At 35.0% G+C, this 24,181-nt stretch overlaps 1 protein-coding gene across 2 annotated transcripts in view; it reads left to right on the forward strand.

The window, feature by feature from the left end:
- Window positions 1–919: 919 nt before the first annotated feature.
- The window catches only part of MS3_00003705 (uncharacterized protein), a 41,039-nt gene continuing 17,777 nt past the window's right edge, over window positions 920–24,181 (forward strand). Inside the window, exons 1-12 of one of the 2 annotated variants that reach the window (XM_051211566.1) lie at window positions 920–1,474; window positions 2,481–3,114; window positions 3,464–3,543; window positions 4,455–5,052; window positions 5,979–6,066; window positions 8,245–8,332; window positions 9,716–10,209; window positions 15,031–15,109; window positions 17,177–17,383; window positions 17,577–17,835; window positions 19,879–20,128; window positions 22,286–22,636. In XM_051211566.1, the coding sequence (XP_051071637.1) occupies window positions 1,010–1,474; window positions 2,481–3,114; window positions 3,464–3,543; window positions 4,455–5,052; window positions 5,979–6,066; window positions 8,245–8,332; window positions 9,716–10,209; window positions 15,031–15,109; window positions 17,177–17,383; window positions 17,577–17,835; window positions 19,879–20,128; window positions 22,286–22,636 (3,593 nt within the window). In that variant the 5' untranslated portion in view covers window positions 920–1,009. Of the gene's footprint in view, window positions 3,115–3,463; window positions 3,544–4,454; window positions 8,333–9,715; window positions 10,210–15,030; window positions 15,110–17,176; window positions 17,384–17,576; window positions 17,836–19,878; window positions 20,129–22,285; window positions 22,637–24,181 lie in introns of both variants that reach the window. The other variant, XM_051211565.1, reaches the window with a different exon arrangement.

The following is a 24,181-nucleotide window of genomic DNA, read 5'->3' on the forward strand; positions in this document are numbered from 1 at the left end:
AACGACGCAGTTAGCAAACAGTGAACACCTAGCATGTTCTTATGGATCGTCCTATGAACATAAGTACTATGTGATGCCTTTTCGTATAAATGTGTCTCTTACAACTAATCAAGCGAGTCATTAACTTTCCCAAAGTAATTTCTGTGAAATCAAGCTGTGAACATTTGGTCTTGAAATAGCCATACAGGAGCAGTTCCACAAGTATATCTCAACTGAGCTTACCCCTTTAATCTGCACATCACAAAGGCCATATGAAACTCAAAATAAGAAAGATGTATTTGATCTGGAGTGTGTTCCTCATGTTAAGAACATAAGAACGAAGCATGTCAAGAGAATTTTACTTCACTTGGTAAAACCGATGAGTTACATATGGTAGGAGACCAGAATATATCAGAGTATGATCAACTGTAGCTGAAGATGAAAGAGCTGGAAATTTCTTGACAATTAGTTAAGTGGGTTGAGGAGTTTCTAAGGGGCCGATAAAGTGTAATATGAACCAAATTGAAAGCCTCCTACTGAAAACCAGTATCGACCCGGTTGCAGTAGGACAAAGAATTAGTTATTAAAACGGGAAGCCAAGTGGTTAGAGATTTGGCGCTACTTTATTAAGAGAATGTCGAAATACAGAGGGGAGAGGTGAATAGACTTTGTGTTGACATGTTTTGCAACTATTCTAATATATGATTGGTACACTTCTTTGTAACTACTTATCTCCTGGAAAGTCTTCATGTTTACCTACTGAGTTATCAACTTACTACTGGCATAAGTGGTGTTTGCAAACTTTCTGACTCATTGAGTGGAAGACTCACTGTTCAAAAACATAATAGAGGAAATTAACATTTACTTGCAGTCTGCGTTCTTGGAAAGACAAACCTCCATCTCAAATTGGAAGACCGGTATTGAGTATTAAACAGTTAAAGCGCATAACATGAAATGCTAAAGCAGCTGTTTGGTCACATAGCTTCTAGAAGTTATGAGTGTATGAGTTGTTTTCTGTCTGTTCCATGGAATGTCTGATCAGTTTTCACCAAAGCCTGATGATCATAACTTGTCTAAAGGTTCTAATCAGAGGTTTTCTGAAGCACCGGCAACTTTACACTCAAGCACACCTTCAAAATCAGTGGCGTCATGTCCACTCGGTCGGACAGTTAATAACCTTTCATTACTAAGAGGAAGCAGCATCCACATTGGTCATGATTTAAAGAGCCCTTCACATAGATGGGCTGCCAGCGATCGCTTGCGCCTCATCCATTTTCTACAAGATATTCAGCTTGACCGAGCCTTAGATGTACTGCCGGATAACTGCACCTATGAAGACCTACTTAAATGTACACTAAAAGAGCTCCGTTCCGTGTTTACTGGGTGCCTCACGGAGTCCGAAATAAATTCCGTTTATTCAGACCTACATTCTTATGCCTCCAGTGGATATACAACAGAGTCGCATTCACGTTCTGAGGAATGTCAACCTAGACGAGTAAGGCTGTAGATTATACATTAGCTTTAATATTTATATGTAACACAACCAGTTGGAGATTGTTGTGTTTAATTGTTGGTCTAGTATGTTTATGGAGATCACATCACTGAGGGATATCATTAGAAATGGAAAAACCAAGTGCAAAGGGATACGTGCTTAAGAAGACTGTGTACAACATAAGAAGACAATCACTTAGGTCTTATTGTTATACTTTTCAACCTACACCTACTATGCCTGTCTTTATCAGTTTGAATAGATGGCTCAGTAGTATATGTACCATATCCTAGCTCCCGTAACTAAATAAAAACCATGTGAATAACCCATTTTTATCTGCTGGTAACTTATTGCCCAACTTATATACCATTTAATCAATAGTTATTTAGACTGCGGTCAGTTTCAAAACCAACTGTCATCAGATGTAGTCCTGTTTAGTTGTCTCACACAATATGACAGTACACCGCTCTACGCGATAACCAATGCTTAGTGGACATTTATATGTTTAACTTTCCTACACTTCGTTAGCTGATGTCAGTTCGGGTTAGTGGCGTGGGTGCAATTGAGTATTGTACCTCTTTTCCGATTTTTTAGTTAGAGTTTGAACCTTTTCAGTATTTCTCGCAAATTGTATTCTAAATACTGGAAGCGTTTACGGCTTATCCAGTGCATTTATCTGGTTTGTGTGTTTCTAACAGGCTAAAGGACCTCGACTTCCTCTACTAATCTTCTCATGTTTGAATTATCATATTAGTTGGGAGTTTATTAATATCCTGTGTACCATATGAATGCATTATGAAATTCGTCGGTGAGTTACTTTCGACATACTCTGATAGCGAAATTCTGGCGTTGGTTGTTTATGATTGGCTACATATTACCGTTGCCATGTGATCAGTGTATATTGTTCTAAATGTGGTTAGCTTAAGTATCGTTTTCAAGTTAGTAGTCTTTTTTCAGTTCGTTAGTTGTAATTCCTTATTTTGAACGAACAGGTGTTTTCCCTTCATTTTAGTGTTCCGAAACTTGTCCGTCCGATCAAGTTAGGCAAATGTCCACGAGTGCCAATCGTCGTTCTCGTCCGCTCCTTGGTTCATTTTCGTGTGCATCTTCAGAACCCCATTCAGAATGCGTGAAAACCAAGTTGCATGCAGCAAGTTCGGGAACATCAGGAGAGGAGACGTCTATTAGTGAATGCAGTGTATCCAAAATGGATCCAGAACAACCTAAAGCTGTAAAACGGGCATCATCTCTTAGCTCAGGTGATATACCACAAATCCAATCAAACTACCGCCCATCTTCCTTGTCCATATCATCAGCTTTAGCTGATAGCCACTCATTATCTTTACAGGAAGATGGTAATGCAAATTCCATTGGTTTTTCGGGACCATGTTTAACCTATACTGGTTTGACGAGTTCGGAGTTTTGGAAAGATTTGCAGTCACAAAGTGTTTGTGATAGTCAGTTCAAAGACTACTCGATAGCGAATTCTGCCCTACCAGTTTCTTGTAATATACAAAAACAACGAGCAGATATAAACGCATGTTCTGTAATTTCGAGTGCATCATACTCAGTTCCAATTTGTCAACAAGTCAGTAATGAGTTACAGTTGTCTCCGTTCTTTTCAAGCCGCTTGTCAAATTATGATGGTTAGTTTTACTGTATATACTACTCTTTCTAGTTCTATCACGTTTTTTAAGGTAGGTTAAATGTTTCAAATAAAAGTCACCCATGAAATGTAGTTTTTCGAACTAATTTACTGATTAACCATAATTTGTCGATAACCTCGTACTATGATATTTAACAGGAAGCCTGGTACGTGGGTTGTACAGCTATTTTCAAAGAACGAATGTATGTACTTAACACTGGGTGCAGTCCTAATGTCTTTTATTTACTTTCAGTGTTCTACATAGAGGAGCCTTTAAAGGTTTTCTTTATAAGATTTATTCTTTGTTTTATAGTATACTGACTAATTGACATGTATATTTTTATCCCCAGGACATTCCATCGCAAGTACTCTCCTACGAATAAAAGGTAGCTTTATTGGTCAGTCTGCACCGAACTTACTGTACTATAAGGTAATTTTTTTCATTATTTATCGATATGATGTGAAAACTAATTTCATTGAAATCAGTGTGGTATAATTGCTTCATAGATATTGGTTATCATTAAGGATGCAGTCTTGTATGACAAACATATAGTGAACCAAATAAATAGTAACTTTGTAGACCGGGGTAACCGGACACTTAAATAACTTGGGTAAGTTTCGGTATAGAGTCAAGGTGATTATTTTGGTAGGAGCGTCTTTGGGTCATTCTCACGTTTTTTCTGCCAATTTTCTCGTGTTTTTATACAATTTTATTTCATTTGACCATATAAGATCTTAAAGGCAGTACAATAAAAAAAATCTCAGCAAATAATTGAATGCTTCTACTGAAATACTTCATATAAGTCTAAGAGCATACAGAAAATCAGTCGTTCATAAACCTAAGACTGTTTAGACAAGACAAGCTGCTGAGTGAGCTGGAAAATAGAAGCATACACAGAGTAGACTTGTAACAGAATAGGTTGAAGCAATTTGAAATAGACTCAGTTTTATCATGTTTCTCATGTTAATGGGCATGATGCCAACCGTGAAAAAATAGTTTAACTCCTCTTAAGTTTAGTTCGAACTAGTATATAGATTCGCTGAATGGAATAAATATTAGCCATTTTCTTATTTTCTAATTATAGTAGGAAGTAACCTCGTTATTCAATACCAATGATAATTAACCACAATTATTGTCTGCTATCCCTTTTTTTAATTTCCGGGTTCTTATAAATAAAGCGACAAGAACAAGGTGTGCAGAATAACATAAATTCATATTTTAAGGTGTCTTATCGCCTTCAAGTGGCGTAACATTCACATTAGTTATATTATTATGAGCAAAATTTATTAAAATTTATCAAAGGATCAGGATATATGAAATTTTTTATTTATACTTTTTAGCGTGATCCCAATTATAATCAATTCGTTCACTGTCGAAACTCATATCAAAATGTCTCGTCAGCTTATACTCCACCTTCAAGCTTAAAAAGCCCTGAATCACTAATCTGTTCAAAGGCTCCTAATGGCCCGAAGTATGAAGCAATTGTTAGACAGTCTAAAGTTTCTACCAATCAATCACTACTCGGATCCGCCTCGGGAGCAATTAAGAACATTGATGAAACTACCCGAGCACTTACATCACTTCCTTTTCATACTCAGCGTCGGAGTATGTTAGTAAGCGGTTTGGGTAGCCTCAGTGGTAGTAGTGGTTGCATGGCGGATCGAAGCATGTCCAGTCCTGCTCCTTCCAATGAACCTGATAGTCCAGTTTTTTCTACTGCTTATCTTGCTCATAGTGATATACCATACCTTGTATCACCAAAGAACAGTGTTGTTGCGTATGAGCCACCACAGTTAACTAGATCTTCTGATCACTCTGGTGAAAATTCAAAAACAGAGATGCCATGTACTCATCAAAGTATTAGTAAACTACAAGACAAAACTACACAGCTAAAAAAAACCCAGACAAACTACAAAGTCATCACAAGTAAAAATATCGGTCAGTAACCTTTATTTACTTAATCGTATCATTTTTATTCGGTTATTTCTGGCTATCGAACTGTACCAAGTACTTGTGGTGTCATAAATTCATAAATATGTTTTGATAGCTATTTTAGTTAGTTGTATGTTTGTCTTTTGTCCATTCGGTTAGTGAGTTAGAGCAATATGATCCAAAAAAGCTTTTTTATTATAATTTTTAGTTAACTATTTCTGAAATAGTTTTTAGTATGGTGAATTTGCTGTAATATGTTAACACCTTTCAGATTTATATTTATAAACAGAGATTTAGATTTTAGTAGTTAGATTCTTCTATTTGTTTTCTCAGATTTTGACACCAGGATTTGAGAACTGTTGATTGGAGCTATTGGATAACTCTAAGTAGTTAAATATTTAGTATTTCACGAGTGTACTTCAAAAAAGTTGTTATTTGCGTCATTTTGCCTCTTAATTTGTGGATGCTTACCATTTTCTAGGTTGTTAAATGATATTCCTCATGTCACGTCCATCTAAATTCCGTCTACCCGTTGGATATTAAAACTAGTCCATAATGACAATATACGAAATTATAAAATCCTTGATCAATTTAGAAAATGATTACAATATTCCTAAATGTGTGATCACTACCTTCGGCAGTACACCTAAAGGTACAACATAAAATAATTCAATGAAGGAGGCATCTACTTTTGAAGCTAGCACACTGAATGATTACTATCGTGTCACTACTAATATTCTTGGGTCAAATGGTCGGTTGACTCACCACTACGATTTTATCAATCTCACCATTAAACCAGAACTCATTTCAGTCTTGACTAGTGCATTTCTCTACTCTTAACAGTTAATTTGTTCAAATCTGCAACTAACTGAAGGTAAAAGATGCCTTCACGATATCTTACTATAATAAATTGATTTTCACTCAAATTTCAGATACTATTCCCCTTCAAGAGTCGTGTGATGCATCTTTGTTTACTGAGAAACGGAGTTTCATCCCACGCTTGCGTTTGGAAAGAAAACAGTGAGTTTAGTCAATGTCCAATAATAGCATAAGTTATAAAACATATTGTTAAGACATTTTCATAATTCAGCACCTTTCTTTACACCAAGCAGGTGTCGGTAATTTGTGGACGCTGTGGGAGCCGTTCAGATAATATTCAAGATACATGCCAAAGACATGTCAGTGTTCTAAAGTGGTGGTTTACTCAATTATCGTCCGAAAATCTGATAATGATACACAACGTGCTACGCGCTAACTCCCTATCTGACTACTTGAGCGAGAACACATTAGTGGACATGAAAGAGTATTGGGCTACCGGATAAAATGCACAAATACTCCTATGTATTTATACAACTCTACCCCTTAGAAAATAAATCCATTTCTTAGCCAGTGATATGCACTTTTCCTACAGGTCACTTTTGATTGCCATCGATTGACCTCATTTAGCTACTTTTGATTGGCTTACCATACCAGTCGATATGACCGAGCATATTGGCGAACGTCGTGATTACTGATTTGGTGTTGTCAATGGGTGTCAGTGATCCTTCGGAGATTAAGATGGTCGAACACAGTCGCCGAACATCCTTAACTCAGTGTGGTCAATTTTCACAAACATAGAGGGAAACTGCACCCGCTGACGCGTTGTGATTCCGATCTTTTACAGCTAGACCAACATCACGGTAAATCCAAAGGTGGCCCGGATTAGTATAAGTTACTCTGGCTTTCATTATACGTAGATTTATCCTATCTGTCACACTGCCTCCAGTGCTCACAAAACTACCCAGATATGCAAACCTTTCGATTAGTTATAACGGATTTTCACAAGAGTGACTGCATGCACATACTGTTGGGATTCTTGCAGAAGTGCTCTGTATTTATGTATGAAGTAAATTCCATGCTTACGGACACTGATCTTCAACTGATTTGATACAATTTGTGTACACAGTAAGGCGATGTCATCTGGATACTCGAGATAGGATTTTTTCCAGGCAGTAAATCTACACCACCTTACGTGCTTCCTTCAGAGCTGTTTCCAGTATGTCGTAGGTGGCAAGCTGAAAAAGAATGGTGAGATCGGGCAGCCCTGCCTAATCTCACTGCTGAACCGGGACAATGGGGAGATGTAGTTATATGCATAGACAGATATTACGAAGAGACATTGCTTCCCATATCAGTTTTTTCCTCACAATCGATTAGGGTCACCTCTACTCTAGGACTCAGTGCTACTCTAACTTTAGTCAATCTAATGCGGTTTTCAGAGAGATTCTGCATAAGCGTACGTGGAACAAAGTTTCTTCATCTACGGATGAACGGATTAGTAGGGCTTCGCTACAGTCTTGAATTCAGGTCTCGGAGATACTGTAAGCTTCGATATCAGAACTTTGCAATGACTTAGCCAAACCTGTCTATTGTTGAAGAAGGCCAGTTTAAAAAGCACGTGTGACCTCAGGAAAGCTTACTCAGATTTCGTATTCGGTGGAGGCATTCCTAAATTTGGTCATTCAGCGACTTCAGACTGTTCTAAATGAACAGAATTTCCAACAGATATTACCTGGTGAGTGAGTTGTAGTATACGTGTAAGCACATAGAAACGATAAACATTAGAAAAGTGAGGCAATATCAGACAAGTATGTTTAAATTAAATAGAGAGTTAATATCGTATGAAGTGGTAGTGAATCAGATCAAGTATGTCATTTTCCCCACAATTATCAACTACCATAGTTGCGCACGGTCTGGGGTACTACCAGGCAACCTAAACTGAAGCAGATGGTTTACAAATAGTATCACTCCCGGAGCCTATGACTTGGGTGTCTAATCCAAAAGGTTTGTGCGTCGTTTGTCCCTTCCTGACTAGATCCCATATACACCACTGATTCTGAGTTAGGATTTTCCAATCTCCTAATTGATTGCCAACCTGAAAGTAATATTTATCGTGTTACGTATATAGATATGAAGGACCTTATACAAATAAAATCCTAGAAGCCATCAATTTATGGAGGGACCATTTAACTTTTTTGTACTTAATGTACCTATGAGGAAATTTTAGTACTTTATAAATGTTCCGTTGCAAAAACTAAATGCCTGAATTGAGTTTTTAAAAATATAACTGTTTTTCGAAGTTCTTATAAATGTAGTTACTGAAAGGTAGTTAAAGGTAGTCACATTTTATTTGGCATTCTTCTTGTTCTTTTCTTTTAGTACTCTAGATTGTCGTCGTTGGTCACTAGCCTCATTACCTTCGTCTGGTTATGGTACAAATACATCGGAAAGTGGCAGTCACTTGTCTGTACGTTATTTTGTTTTATACATATAGTTTCTTATAATTTTTAATTTACGTCATTGATTTTTATGAAATATATTCCAGATTAAACTTTAATTAAATTTTGTTGATAAAAAGTCTTTAATTGTTGACTTAAACGCTTTCGTCATACTCATGTCTGCCTTGATAGGAAACACTTTCCGGACAGAATTTAGGCTTACATTGGATTGTACATGTCTACATTCTGATATTCTAGTATCTAATTACCCCACTTGTTAGATGAATAAAATTCTTTTTTGGACGATCTCAGGCTATCGCCCAAATTGCGACTCATCAAAATCGTTTCAAATATTTTAGTTGGATGAAAATAGGAATGATCGTAAAACTGTATTTTACCGAACGACTTTATCATCAAATACACGTTTGGATTTTACAAACCTTTTGCTTTGAATGCTCAGAGTCCTTAGCTAATTGACTTTCAAAAATATATGGTTACTACCTATATCATTTTATATTTTAATAACTCTCAACATGTGATTTGCTAATTTTTATATGAGATTCTCCAGATTAACATTTTGTATGACAGTACGTTTGTTGTAAGTAGTTTTTTCACTACATAGTGTTTGGAACTTAGTACTTTATGATAAAAATTTTCAGTAATCACCTTTCTATTTTCTGGTTACTGCATCGTTTTTGTTGGGGAGACCCAGACTATGTCTCGAAAAACACCCAGAGGGGCCCTGAAAACGCTGGGAAACATTTTGTACAGTCGGTATTAATCAAAAGTTTCTTATAAACACCTGGAAGGCAAAGAGTCGTATTTCTGATTGGATGATTACCTATCCTGCTACTGTGTTTAGTAAGGTTCCAAAACCTTTCAGAAGCCCAAGGCCACCTGAGATGCTATAAATACCCTCAATTTCCTGTACATAAACTAACTTTGGAGTGGAGCGTTCTCCATATTTCTCGCCTTTTCTCTCGTGTTCAAGTTGTTTTGTGGATTAAGCCTGGGGGTTATTAGAAGAGCTTAGAAACCGCCTCAAGCATTCAATCAGAATATTTATCAATTTTTAAAGATATTAGTCCTTGAAATGGATAGTCATCATATTGAAGTTGGTTGTAAGTATAAATTTTCTTACTAATTGAAATTGTTTCATGTGATCTTCACTGCTAGTTTAGAAATTATTTCTTAAAATCTCTACTATCTTAATCTGTTTAGAAGGTAGATAAATTCGTGAGAAAACTAGTCTTTATGTTCCCATAGATAATGTTTACGGTTGGTCTAATAGTATTCAAATATAAGGCTAGGAAGCGATTTAAGTCATTCTGTTCCGCCTTTTATTGCATTTATATTTTGCCTGGTGTTATTTCATCACTTATGGTAATATTTTCCGTGTTGTTACCATGCAGCGTAGTCGATGTTCATCAAGAGAAAATGTTTCTCATAGTCTTCATCCTCAAACTAACACACTGTATGCAAATGATCGTGGAATTTCTGCTCGTTCGAAATACCAAACATCCATACAAACTCCAATTAAATCCATACCGATAGAACGTTCTTATTCTATGAGATCACCTTCAATACCTGTTTACTCACAGCTACCGAATTCGAAATCTCCTCTGTCATTGTCCTCATCTGCTGGTCAAAATACAGAATCACCAAATTTATGTTTTATTTCGCGTTCACCAAAGGAATCGTGTACAGCAGAGACAAGAAGTGATATTTCACTTTCTAATGTTCTACCTTTCCTGTACACTTCAGTTCACAGTGCAGATTCTAAAAGCGTACCACACACGCCTGTTACTCGGGCATCACCTCGAATTAACCATAGTTCTGTGAGTGCTGTTCAAACATGTCACAACTCAAGCTTTGACGGCTGTCGTACCCGTTCACGTAGTTTAAGGTAAGTAATATTCTGATCTTTCGTTTTAAATATCAGTGTCTGACTTTTTTTCGAAGTTTTAGCGTAATATAACTTCTTTAACGTAGCGCTTCTATTGTTGACAATAGATGTAATAAAATCTAACGTTTCCCAAAATTCTGTGTTTCATTAGTCACACTGCAGAACTAGTCCATTTAACACATCTCTACTATAAGTATGCCGATTTTCACAGTATGAGTAGGTAGATCATAGTCTTCTCGACATCAACAATGCATCTTGATTAGGATAATTAATCCCATTGATTTAAAGATAGGTTTTGTCGAATAATGATGACATAACGTTGTTTCTTATCACCTTTGTTTGCTTGGTGTGGCGCATATATATTTGGTGCCCTCTTGTACCAATATTTATGTGTTCAAATAAATAAATAAAAATAATCCATAAAATTGGCCAGATTTAAGGCAAAATACATCATTTGGAAATTGTAATATGTGAATCAGGAATTGTTTGTTATATAAATAAAATCGTTAATGTTGGGGCTGACTATTATGAAGTGTTAACTTGAATCAGTTTATAAGCGAAATGAAATTGTGCGATAAATTATCAGAATAAATATGGTCAACATGGGGTAAGAGAGATAGAGAGAGCGAGCGAGCGAGAGAGAGAGATTATTGTGATTACAAATCGGAAATTGCGTAATATGTAAAATAATTAGGTCAAATATAGTAGATTCAGGGGTGGTTATTGAATAAATTCCTCAAAAAGGGGTTATCAAGTGTGAAGACAATAATATTAATAGTAATAATAATAAGTTTGGGACATAAAATGAACATTAATCAGATTATGTCACCACATTATAAGATTGATTATTAGCTAGTTGGCCAGGGTAAAAGGAGTGGCTGAACATACTTCTTTTGGATACAAAGCTCTGGCTTTTTGATCCGAATAGCAATTGCTTCAGCCGTCTGTAGGATTCGCAGTCTGACGGAATTAGGTAGACTGCTGTTGACACGATGAACTATTGCAAAAGATTGCTCCATGTTGGCTTTATGTCCTGTTTGGACTAAATGGTCTAAGATGGAGCTGTTAACAGTTTTGACAACACCTTTGCTTAACCACACGGGTAGGTGCTCACGAGCCCGAATGTACAAATTCATAGAACATCTTCCAATATAACTTGCTCCACAGGAGCAGTTGAATTGATAGATACAGAAGGAGGTGGCTAGTCTAGGTAATTTATCTTTAAACCTCGGGGTGATTATTGGTCGTGTGGAGAATACTAGTTGTAGTTTAGCTGCGTTAAAAGTCCTTTGAATTGATCTACTTAACTTAAGTCTTAACATTTCACTCGGCGCGTCGCCTCTGAATTGTAAGCGTATATATAGAGGCTTTCTATTTACCGTTGGACATTCTCTACGCTGTCTTTTATTGGCTAAGTTTTTATTTATAAATTTCTCTGGATATCCATTTTCTTTCAGGGTTGTAAACAATGTCTTTGTTTCATCTTCAATCGTATTCATAGTGCATATAGTCTTGATTCTATGATGTAGTGTCTTGATAAGGTTCCTTTTTTGTTGTAGAGGAACGAAACTGAAAAAGTTAGTATATTGACCCGTTCAGGTCATTTTCCTGTTTATGTTTCTTTTTAGCGATCCATCTTTTCTCCTTGTAAGCAGAACATCTAGGAAGGCTATTTTACCCCCATTTTCTTTCTCACATGTGAATTTTATGGACGGGTGAGCTGTATTGAATTGCTCGAGTGTTCTTATCAAGTCCGTATGCTCGTTACAAAGGATAAATGTATCATCCATATATCGACAGTACAATGGGAACTTATCGATCTCTTGTGCCAGTGGGCCGTTTTCTAGTTTAGAAAGGAAATGTCTGCCAATATGGGACCCAGGGGTGAACCCATCGCGACGCCATCTATTTGTCTGTAGATTTCCCCATTGAATTTGAAATGTACATTCATAGTGCATTTTAGCAATAATTCTTTGATGATCTCTACAGGGATTGTCGTTCCTAGTTCCTGTTCTCTAAGTTGTTCACAAATATATTCTACAGTTTCTCTGAGTGGAACATTTGTGAACAGTGATGCTACGTCAAAAGAAATCATCGTTTGGTCTTTCGTGTTTATGTTTTTAATCCTGTCAACGAATTGGAATACGTCCTTAATACTATGTTTTACCAGGCGATTATGGAGTGGTTTCAAAACATTTACTAGCCACTTTGCTACAGTATGATATGGGGAATCATACATGTCCAAAATTGGCCTTAGTGGGATATCCGGTTTGTGTATCTTTGGCAGTCCGTATAACCTAGGTAAATGTATACCTATTGGCTTAATTGTTTCGTATACATCTTTTGGAATCATTTGTTGATCTCTGAGCTTTTTTAAGGTTCGGGTCAGTTCATTCTCTATGTTATTATTGACGTCTTTTTGGTTATTCAGTTTCTGAAATTTTTAAAGATCATTCAAGATATTATTCATCTTGTCAATGTAATCTTTTGTTAAGTAGGACGGTTCCTGTTCCTTTATCGGGTTTTGTGATGATCAGATTCTCGTCACTAATGAGATCCATGATAGCCTCCCTGTGTTTCTTAGTTAAAATACTTCTGAAGTTATATCTACTATTCTTAAACTGATAGCAATAGTCAACTAGGTTTGATTTGAAACGTTCAGGTTCTTGGTCAGAGGTCGGGACTAGATCTGATGTCTGACGATTTAGGTTTTCAAATTGGATGTCTGTATCGATTTGATTTACGCGGTTTCGTGTACCACAGAATTTTAGGCTAAGTGTTAATACTTCGAGTTTTTCTTTATTTAATTCAGTACCGGAAAAATTGTGCACATACCTTTTTGGTTCCGTCAGAAATTTATTTTCAACCGGTTGATTTTCAAGGCTTTTGAGAAGTTGGATATGTTTCTTGTTTGAACGTTCCTTAGTTATTTTTGTGACATACTCCATAAATTGGGACTTAAGGTCTTCTGGTAATTCATCAACTGCAAATCTTCTGCGAGCAATGTTTACTTCTATCTCTGTCAAGTCATTATTCAATGTGTCAATTTTATTAAGTGCATAGCGTTTTAATGTTTTTCTATTTGGATTAATATGATTAAGGCGTAGTGACTTATAGAATGGTTTCGGATAATGACATGATTCCATACAGTTTTTTATAAATTCCAATGAAGTTTTCGTTTCAGTGAACTTTGCGTTATACTTCAGGAACTCATTGAGTGCCTTCAACGCAATGGGTTGATCACAAGATTTTAATTGATGAAAAATAAATCTTGTTTGCTTGACTGTCATTTTATAAAACTTGTATCTTGTTTTGTGTGGTACTTTTTGGGGTAACAAATCACGTTATGATTTTTTGTTCCAAATAAATTAGATGTAACACACCCCAATTTTAATACATGTATTTCTACTGCTTGAAAATTCATTTGTTGTTCACGTTGAGTCGAAATGTTATATTACTGAAGAATCACAGTCAGTGTTTTCCAGTTATTTTCGACTTAGTATTTCCTGACAAGAAGTATCACACAAACGATTCAATTGGATAAAAGTGTTAGTTGTTTGAAATATTGTTATTCGACAATGTTTTATTTTCACTTACTATCGTTTTACTGCTCACTTTATTGCAGCACACAATTCAGTACTTTTTGCAGCGGTTTGCCACCTCATATTTATTCCTATCCATTATTCTACCTTTAAGACTATTAGAAATCCCCTCAATTTCAGTCAAAACAGAATTTATGATTCAATTTATTATGAAGTCGATTCATGTTTATCATCATTATTCATTTTGTCCCGTACGTACTTTTTTCATTGTGGGTAGGGAAAGTATTGTTTGTATCTAATTTGATGGTTAATTGTCACACGAATAAATTTATTAACCCTAATCATTCAGTGGTTTCGGGTTATGATCTAAATATTAGTCTCTATTACATTATTTACTTCATATTACAAATGCATACATCTTTCATACCCACCTTCTGACGCAAAAATGAATACAGTGACAGGTCATACAAATTCACCTTAATCAAGAATAACTTTACATTGACATATTCAAACTTATCATGGTTTTAATTGTACTAAAAATATTTTGCATTGCTTTCTATGTACTATTTTTCCGTGTTAATTTAGTTTGGTTATTTATTTAATCTAAAGAAGTTTATTTATTTATTTTAACACATAGATATTGGTACAAGGAGGCACCAAATACATATGCGCCACACAAATCTCATTCGATGTGTGAGGGCTGTGATACTGTCCGGGTGCCCAGACCGAAGCAGGTGGTTTTCTTAGGGTGCCACTCCCCGAGCCTTCGACCTGAAGGTCCGATCCACAAGGCAGTGGAACATCGTAAGGAGATGCAGTCCCGTGGAAGCCGGTGACCAACAATTGGTTCATACGCCATTTGTTCCCACAGGATACTGGAGCCTATGTGCACCATTGATTTGGAATCCGGTTAAAGCTCGGACATTCGCTTTTCGTCCTCTCATTTTCGTAAACAACACCCCCGTCACGAGAAGGCAGTGAGTAGGACTTCGCTGGCAGAGGCTATATAGGCTTGGTCATGTGAGAGCATTTCGAGAGGGAGAACGGACTCTCTCCACTCTCGGCCGTACCAGGGCATTTGGGGGCATCTAAAGAAGTGGCTTACATTAAGTCACGAAACGTCAGAAATATAATTTTCCTACTCAATGAGATATAACAGAAATGTATTTGTTATTAGTTATCCTTGTTTATGTTTATGTTAGGTCGATTATCTCTTTTATATCACTATTTACTTTTCTCACAATTATATGATATGATTCCTTTTTTTCCACAATAATAGTCCATTACGTGTCTCAAATGTTGGCTGTGAACAAGATATACTGCTTTTAAACCATGTTTATCGGGAGCGCTTTCCAAAGGTTAGTTTATATATATATATACATATATATATATATATATATATTGAAAACTATGGTATTAAATTGCAATGTTACTTTATAAGTTTACTGAATTATATCACTTATGAAATAATACAATCATAACTGATCAACACCATAATAGTTTCAGTTAACGAATTTTTTATGCACAATAAATGAAAGTTTATTATATCTTAGCAAGAATATCCTCTTAAGAAAAGAAATTTGTACAATAGACAGTTTAGCGTCAAAATCATTTTTAACTATTAATCTGTTAACCTGCTTTTTTAACCTAGTAATGTTTTCTTGTTTTTCTCGTTTGTAAATCAAATATTTTAAACAAGATTAGATTTTATTTTGCATCTATTCAAACTAATTAAGATGAAATGGTCATTTAATTCTTTATTTTAATGGATCAATTTTAAATTGTGTTTGAATAACAATTAACTCATGATCTCAACTATTGAAATTACTACAATCTCCACAAAACCCCTTCTGATATTAATCAAAACATGCTCACTAGTGATGGGCTTCAAGAGGTATATCCTGGAGTTCTAGTGCGAAGCAGTGACCAGTGGAGTTCAACTGGGTCTGTTGTGAAATTTAACTCACTGATGACAAGGGTGGATGTGTCGCTCAATTTCGTGGATTAGTTGAAGTTAAACATTGATACCGTTGGATGCCAGCCGGTTCAGTGGTCTAGTGGTTAAGCGCTCTCCTGCAAGACTGATGTGTCCTGAGTCCTAATCTCGCGAGGCGGGATTGTGGATGCGCACTGCTGAGGAGTCCCACAACAGGACGAAACGGCCGTCCAGTGCTTGTACGTTTTCCATGGTGGTCTAGCTTCATTTGACTCATGATTTCAACTATTGAAATTGGTAAATTGTTTAGTTTAATTGCTAATGACATGGGATTTATACTCTTCTCGTTTGCTTAAATTAATTTTAGTTCAATCTCGAATTGATCTTTTATTAAATTAGTCACAAAAGTACATTTTCTGTGAGTATTGCTTGTTTTTTCATACTCTTCTACTTCCTTGAAATATTTTCTCATTCTTTTCTTCACGTCTTATTATCTAATTTTTTCAAGTATATGTTTTTGTGTAATAATTAAAGGTAAGGGATAGAATTTTTTTATTGGTTCATAGTAAAAAGTCATCATGATTTGATTTTCTTTAGAAAATATGTCAGATACAACGTTCACATAATCGTAAAAAATAGATTGAAAACAAGACCAATACACCAACTCTCTGTTGATCAAAAATTAATTCACTATTGAACATGTATATAATACTACTTTTTTGAAAAAGTTATCAACAATTTTGTGTGATACTGAACTATGAAATTATAAGTTATTCATTTTGTGATCAAAATGGTGCAGCCGAAATATACATGGCTTGGGTATCAAATTATATGTGGTTAAATATCAAGTAATTAAATAGTTTATGGATTAATTCTATATCTTTATGTGATAATATGAAGCTTTCTTCATGTTATTGCTACTATTACTACTGCTGTTGTGAAGGAGAACACAGGCGGGGACAAGCAATGTATTTTAATATAAAATTACAGAGTATCTTGGTAAAATATAAGAACCATACACCGAATACTTCATTTGCAAATTTACATCATTTGTCTTTCACATTCAAGTTCACAGTTCCTTTCTATTTTCCCTTCTATTTTCTTCAACTCGATCTTTTTAGCCTTCTGCTACCAGGGTTTCCACTTCCAATTGATGTTACATACTACTACTGCTACATCGAGTTTTACAAAACAATTCGATAGAAACTCCAATCGATGTGCATTTAAAAACATCACTAATCAAATTGCTTTTTTCCTTATGTTTTACCTTTGTTTACATCTTAATACGTCTTATATCTTTACGTGGTGTGGACACGTGATTCTCAGCTGTTAAGTCTCATGTTCAAATTCTGTACTTAATTTATTTGAAAAGAACTTTAGTTCCGATAGCCTACATAATATGTTCATACAATGAAGGTAAATGCCATTACTGGGTCACTATATCGTATATGGATAAATGTGCTCATTTCAATGTAATTTTGTCTTTCAGGCATCCGCTCACATGCAAGAACAGTTGGCTTCCCTGGCTGATGAAATGGAGCATATGGATACAGTATCGTGGTCTGCAGTAGCAAGATTTGTCCATTGTCAAGTTGTCCAACATGCACGAGATTGTTTGCAGAAGGCTCTTTCAGGTCTTGTAACCTGCCGTTATTTTTATGAAATGACTGAAAATTTGAGCAAACTTGTCGAAGATGTAAGTAATTATTCATTAATTCCATTTATTTTTAAGTATTTGTATTATCCTGTTGTTGTTATTCAGGACTTATATTTGATGAGTTTTCGTTCTTGTTTATATTTAACACCTTGCTTAGAGAGATTTTTACCATCCCTAGCATTTCGTCTTTGACTATCAGTTAACTTCTTATTTGTTTTCAATTTCTTGTCAGACTCGTACTCGTGACGCGGATTCTATTCCGCTTGTCGTCACATTTGTCCGTCGACTACTTTTGATTATTGCCCGGCCTGCACGATTACTCGAATGTTTAGAGTTCGATCCGTCTGAATTTTATCAAATGTTAGAAGTTGCTGAAAGTCACGTACGTCATCGAACGAACTCCGTTAATGTACCGGGTTCTCAGATCATTTCAGCTGACGTCCCTCTATACATTATTTCGAAGCTTGGTCTCAGTAAAACTGTCTTGGATGGTAAGTTTAAAACGAATCTTTTGTACATAGTATGTTACGATCTTCATTTTCATTTTCACTTCTGAAACAGTCTTTTTATTTAAACTTCGATTGGCCCCTTAATTACTCACAGAACTCTTTATTAAGTACTTTCATTGTATTTTGAAATAAAGAAACATCCTAGCTACTTGGTTATTAACCCACATTAATCGTTTCATATTAACACAGCCGGGAAAAAACACTGGGGTCATACAATCAATAGTTTTTTTTTAGTAAATGCAGTTGTTTAGGGATGCAAGTGTTCCCCAATTTTCATCTCTATTTAACCGTTTTCTACTTGTCTCATAATTAGAAACTTAAAGTATGTTTATTTACGACTCAGGTCTTTGAGGAATACTTTGATCTGATTTTATCTATCATCTATCTATCTACCCAATGAAATTTAGGTATCTGCCGACCTAAACTGGCAGTGCTTTAGGTTCTACTTTTTTCTATCACCCACTTGATAATTTGCAGCATACTTATTTTAAAGAGAGTAAGAACAAAGGTTGGTGCAGAATAATATGAATTCATTTTATTTCGTTAGGTTCTCATCAGCTGCTTACAACCTAAAATATTTGAAATTCAACGTTATTATAGATATTGACATACTTATATAATAGAGGGTGATGAAGGATGAATATATGTAACATAATGTGGTAAAGATTTCGTTAGAGTGATTGAGGTCATAAAATTTTTTGTTTCGAATATATAGAGTTTGGGAGGGAAGGTTCCAGAAAATTGAAATAGTGATTAGAAATCATGGAATTAAAACACATTAGACGATTATGTAATGAAGTAACTTCATTACATGTGTATGAAATACTTATTTTAATCTAATATTCTAATTACTCTTCCGGTTTCATTTCCCCGCTTACTTTTATCCACTTCATTGTGCTCCACTCACTATTTTTAGAGGATTCGTTTCCTGTCGCACTTCTCTAGTCATATTTACTACTAATAAAGGTTGTCAGATGTCTTTTTAATGACTATTTCGATTAGATTTTGGGTTTTATGGGATTATATCGTGCCCTAGTGTGAATTAGTTGGTAATTTCTCGTATTTTTATTGTATCTCTCACCTGTATGCGTTGCATTTATTATTTGTTCATGCTTAGTCCGTTGTTTTGATTACATTTATAAATATTTGATCATAGTGGCTGAACGTAAACTGTTTTGATTTTTTTTACTCCATAAACCTTAATACTAACACTTTATTATTATTTTTACCTTGCACCTCCATTTTTAGGTGTTGCATGTGTGATAACGAACAGTTAATTTATCAATATCTGAAGTTCTAAATTTCATAGATATTTCTTGTCCTTATGTTATGTGTGACTTTTGATCATGCTTACTCTCATCTTATACTTTTGTATATTAGGTATTGTTAGAAAATGTAACAAGTCAGCATATTCTGTTTAGCAATGATCACTAGGTCACTTGGTAATATTTTCCATCACTAACCAATAAGCAGTTTATCCGTCATTTTAACGGTTATCTATGCTTATAATGGGTCAAACCTGCACCTAACACCATCGTATGCTTCTTTTTTTGGCTCGACTTTTATATGACAGAGAATCATAGTTTATTTGATTTATTATTATTATTATTTGTAGGATCATAACTTGATTCAAAGAATGATTAAAAAAGAAGCCAATGAGGTTTCATTTAATTTTCAACGTTATTATCGACGAACTTTGTCCATACCTGGCGTTACTGTTAACAGTGCCACATGTCTAGCGAAACTTATATAGATTTACTTATATTCCTCATCCCATCCATTTTAAAATCTTCACTTTCTAATCAACAACTATTGTCTTGATGGTCAGTTTGCACCTTCACTCAATTCATAAATGAAACTTTTAAATATCTGATGACATTAAATGTTAACAAGGAATAACTTTTTAGAGTTTAAATGGTTTTCTAGCCTTATTCACTTTGCGCATATTATTTAAAGCTAATCTATGACAGTTTTCATTGTGTTTATTGTTTAGTTTTGATATATATATATACTTTTATTTTACAGAGTCACAGAATATCAAAGCTTCTCATCTGTGTAGTTCTAATTTAAATGATTCACACCATCCAGAGAAATTTAAATCTGATTCTACCATAAGAGTTAGAACAACTAGTGGATCTAACCTGGATTCATGTATGCATACTGATGATGAAATTGTTTCGCGGACAGCGCGTAGCAATAGTAGTTGTGTTCCAATTCGTCCACCTTGTGAAGCTGACTTTGAAGTTATTAAATTGATATCTAATGGCGCTTATGGGTAAGCATCATCCGTCATCATCATGTTTCTATTTGTCTATGATTTCAGAATATGTTGCATATATTTTACTAAAACACTAACTACAATATTATTTATAGAATTCGACGGAAACTACTTTAGTTTTCATTAGCTAAAATCTTTCCCATTCGAAGCAATTTTATGTACTGAATACTAGTGAGATAAAACTGTTTTCAAATGTATTCCTTTAGTTAATATTTAATAGTTATCGAAATTCAGTTTTATCATATATACAGTTCTCATGAAACTGTTACAGTACGTTACTAAGATTCATATTCTCTCAGCAAATAATTAAAGAATTTTTAGTTGAACACTGATAATACAACCATTACTCAAAGTCAGTCAGTAACAACGTAGAACTTCGTACGTACGTACATCAGTTCGAATTGCCATACCACATTAGCACACAGATACAATTGTCAATTCAAACCCCGTATTGGTAGAGGTAGTAAGAGTATAAGCAGTAATCGGGCACATTAGGGTTTGAAGATGTTATTTAAAGAGTATAATCCAGTGAAATAAATTTGGAATGAGGAAAAAAAGGGACATGAAGAATTCAGGAGACTAGAATTTGGGAGAACACAAAGAGTGGATGCACCTGCGCCGTTGCAGACAATTTTGAGCCATGCCATTCAGGGTTCCTAACCATCGGTTGCTATTGTCTCGCGGATCCCAACCAGGTAGTCTACACCTACCAACATGGCTCAGTCCACTTGTCAGTAACTTCATGTATTTGTGCCACGTTTTGGTCTGGCCACCCCTATCTTTCTTCCAACCTACTCCTACACCATAAAACATCGCACGTCGGGGCAGTCGGTCGTTGGGCATACGTAACACGTGTCCCAGCCATCTCAACTGATCAGGTTTCACTACTTCATCAATTGATTTGCCATCCTTACCTATTACCCGTTTCCTAACAACTGAGTTACTTACTCGGTGGTCCCAGGATATACGAGCAATGTTTCGAAGACAACTATAATCGAATATTAGTAATCTACGAATATACTCTACTCTTACCGGTCATGTTTCACTGCCATAAAGTAGGACGGAACGAACTGCTGCAAAGTAAACCCGTCCTTTGGTTGATAGACGGATATCTAGCCTACGCCATAAATGATGCAAGTTGGCAGAAACTAGTCGAACCTTCTATATATCTGGTCTATACAGCCACGTCCAGGTCGGAAACCAGCCTAGTTTTCTCTAGTCTGCTCTTCACGAGATTTGGTTAGGCGTCAAAGTATTATTGAAGCTAATATTTCAGACACTATATTAGTCAAATTGATTCCTCTGTGATTGTCACCAGAGGACGTTTGTCCTTTCTTATAGACTGGCACGATCAGAGATTGAGACCAGTCAGGTGGGATTACGTCCAGTTCCCAAATTCTACCTAAGACCTCAGTTAATCTCGCTGCTAATAGTGGACCGCCATCCTTAAAAATCTCAAGGGTAAACCTGTCAGGGCCTGCTGCTCTCTCACGCTTCAGATTTCCTATAGGTTTTTCAACTTCGTAAACAGTCGAATGACTTACATTAACTTGCCATTCAGGTTGACTGGAGATCATGGGAAACCGAAGTGTGTCTAAAGGCCAGTTGAACTGATCCCTAAAGTGTTCTGCCCATCGGTCCAGTCTCCTGGATTGAGAATATACTCAAAGTTCCTAGCTAGATTGTTTCACAAAGCTTTGCTCTATTGCATCAAAATTTATATGAACAAAAATGAAATGCCTCGTAATTTTCAGGTTTATTTTTGTTCATTTATTTGTACTTTACTGAAATAAAAAGTCAGAAAATTTCCTCAACTATTTCTCAATACTTTTAATAAAACTGATTATTCTATAAGTGTCATTTCTATTGAATTGCTAGTATTCGATCCGTTGGAATTATTTTTAATTAGGCTGGTCAACTGGATTTGATAAATCCATCGATATGAAATGTGTCTTCCACGTTAATTTATGTTTTTTAGTTCATGTTATTTTCTTTCCTTAAACTTTCGAAAAAATTTTTTTCAGTGGACGTTGTTTACACTTTTAATCGTCTGTTTCATTATCTGTTAACAACTTAATTCTTAAATGAATATAATTTCATAAAGTATGCAGTAGTACTATTGATTTTTATTTACTTAATATTCTCATTTTTCAGTGCTGTTTATCTTGTAAGACATAAAATAACTAGACAACGATTTAGCTTGAAGAAAATTCGTAAACAACACTTACAATTGCGTAATCAAGTTGAACAAGTATTCGCTGAACGAGATATTATGAGTTTTGCAGACAATCCATTTGTTGTTAGTTTATGTTGTACATTTGAAACAAAAAAATGTTTATGCATGGTGATGGAATATGTGGAAGGGGGTGATGTAGCAACTTTATTAAAACATATTGGTGGACCCTTACCATTAGATTTGGCTAGAATGTATTTTGCTGAAACTGTATTAGCTCTTGAATATTTGCATAATTATGGCATCGTTCACAGAGATTTAAAACCAGATAAGTAAGTTCTACTTTGATTGTCAATGAATGTACAATTGTGTGATTATTTTTCAGTTAGTTCACAACTGTTGATTGTATTATTTCAGAGTTATTTGATCATTCTGAAACTTTGTGATTTTATGAAATATATATGCTGATTTGTATGCCTTTAAAATGTATTCATTTACAGTTTACTGAGCTCAAATGCTCGTAGTTATAATTTTCTGACACCGCACGTAGAACAAAGTCGAATATCTTGCCATAACTCCATTACAGCTTAATACTATTTCTAAATGAATTATATATGATAAATAATTCGCTTTTGAAAGATTAATAATAACTTAACAATGTATAATATGCAATTTTCAAAATTACATTTCACCTGTCTACAGTAATTTCATATAATTTAATGTAAAATCGCACATTTCTTTAGTTTAGTTTCCAACTATTTAGCTCATTAATAAAACTGATACCCCTCTGATTCCACATTCTACCAGCTAGTCAAACACTGTTCTTTGTGTCTGGAACTTCATGGCTGAATGTCATTCCATTGTTAACAATTTTGTTGGATATATTTGTCGATTATAGTTTGATAATTAACTCTATATCATTTGAATCTTAATAGCAGTACCTTTAAAGCCAATATGACTGAGTAAATAGATGTATACAATAATAACATTATAATCGTGATACATAAATCAATAACAACTATGATTTGTTCCATCAAAATTTCACATTCTACTAACCCTCATAAATATCATGAAGCAATAACTGACATTTGACTGTGAAGTAATCTCATTTGGCGAAAGTAGAACTCCTCATGTATATTTTTAACCATCCTAAAATCACGTTGGATAAATAAACCATGTGAGTTATGTTGATTGGTTCAACATAATATTATATATTCTTAAAATAATAATTACAAAATTCATGTCAGTTTACAGGCATGATCAGCTCGATATAGGTATTAATATTAAATGTAGAGGACATATGGGATATTAGATTGTTTAAAATGTTCTAGTTCAAAAAATATTTAAGTATTGCGTTTTTCACATGTGTTACTGTGATGAAATGCGTCAGCCGGGAACTTTTAATTCTTTTTAAGTGGATATCTTGTTAACGAATGAATGGTGTATTTAAGGTCATTTCCTACGCCATCGTGAATTGATTATAATTATTTACAACCAGAGAAAATTAAAAAAGGACAAGAGAGCTCCGAACTACAAAACAATAATTACTACGATTGGTCGATCAGGTCTACCATAATAGATGTGTGGGATTATTTCACAATATACTGTTGTGTTAGATGTTCTTCAAATTAGTTAAAGTTACCAGGGACGGTGTTAGTGTAAAGTATCAACAGGTAAAGAGGTTTACTTAGTGGTCTCAGTAATAAAAACGATCAAACATTTAAATTTCCCATACTCACACTTGTGGAATGGGATACGCTTACAGGTGTAAGGACGTTTAAGTCATTTTGAAAGGAGAAGTAGGAATCAATGCAGTGAACAAAGGATAGGAATGATTTTATTTCACGGACTGTGGTAGATTGTTCCAGAGTCTGAAA

This window comes from Schistosoma haematobium, chromosome ZW (assembly GCF_000699445.3).
Source record: "Schistosoma haematobium chromosome ZW, whole genome shotgun sequence".
Lineage (NCBI taxonomy): Eukaryota > Metazoa > Platyhelminthes > Trematoda > Strigeidida > Schistosomatidae > Schistosoma > Schistosoma haematobium.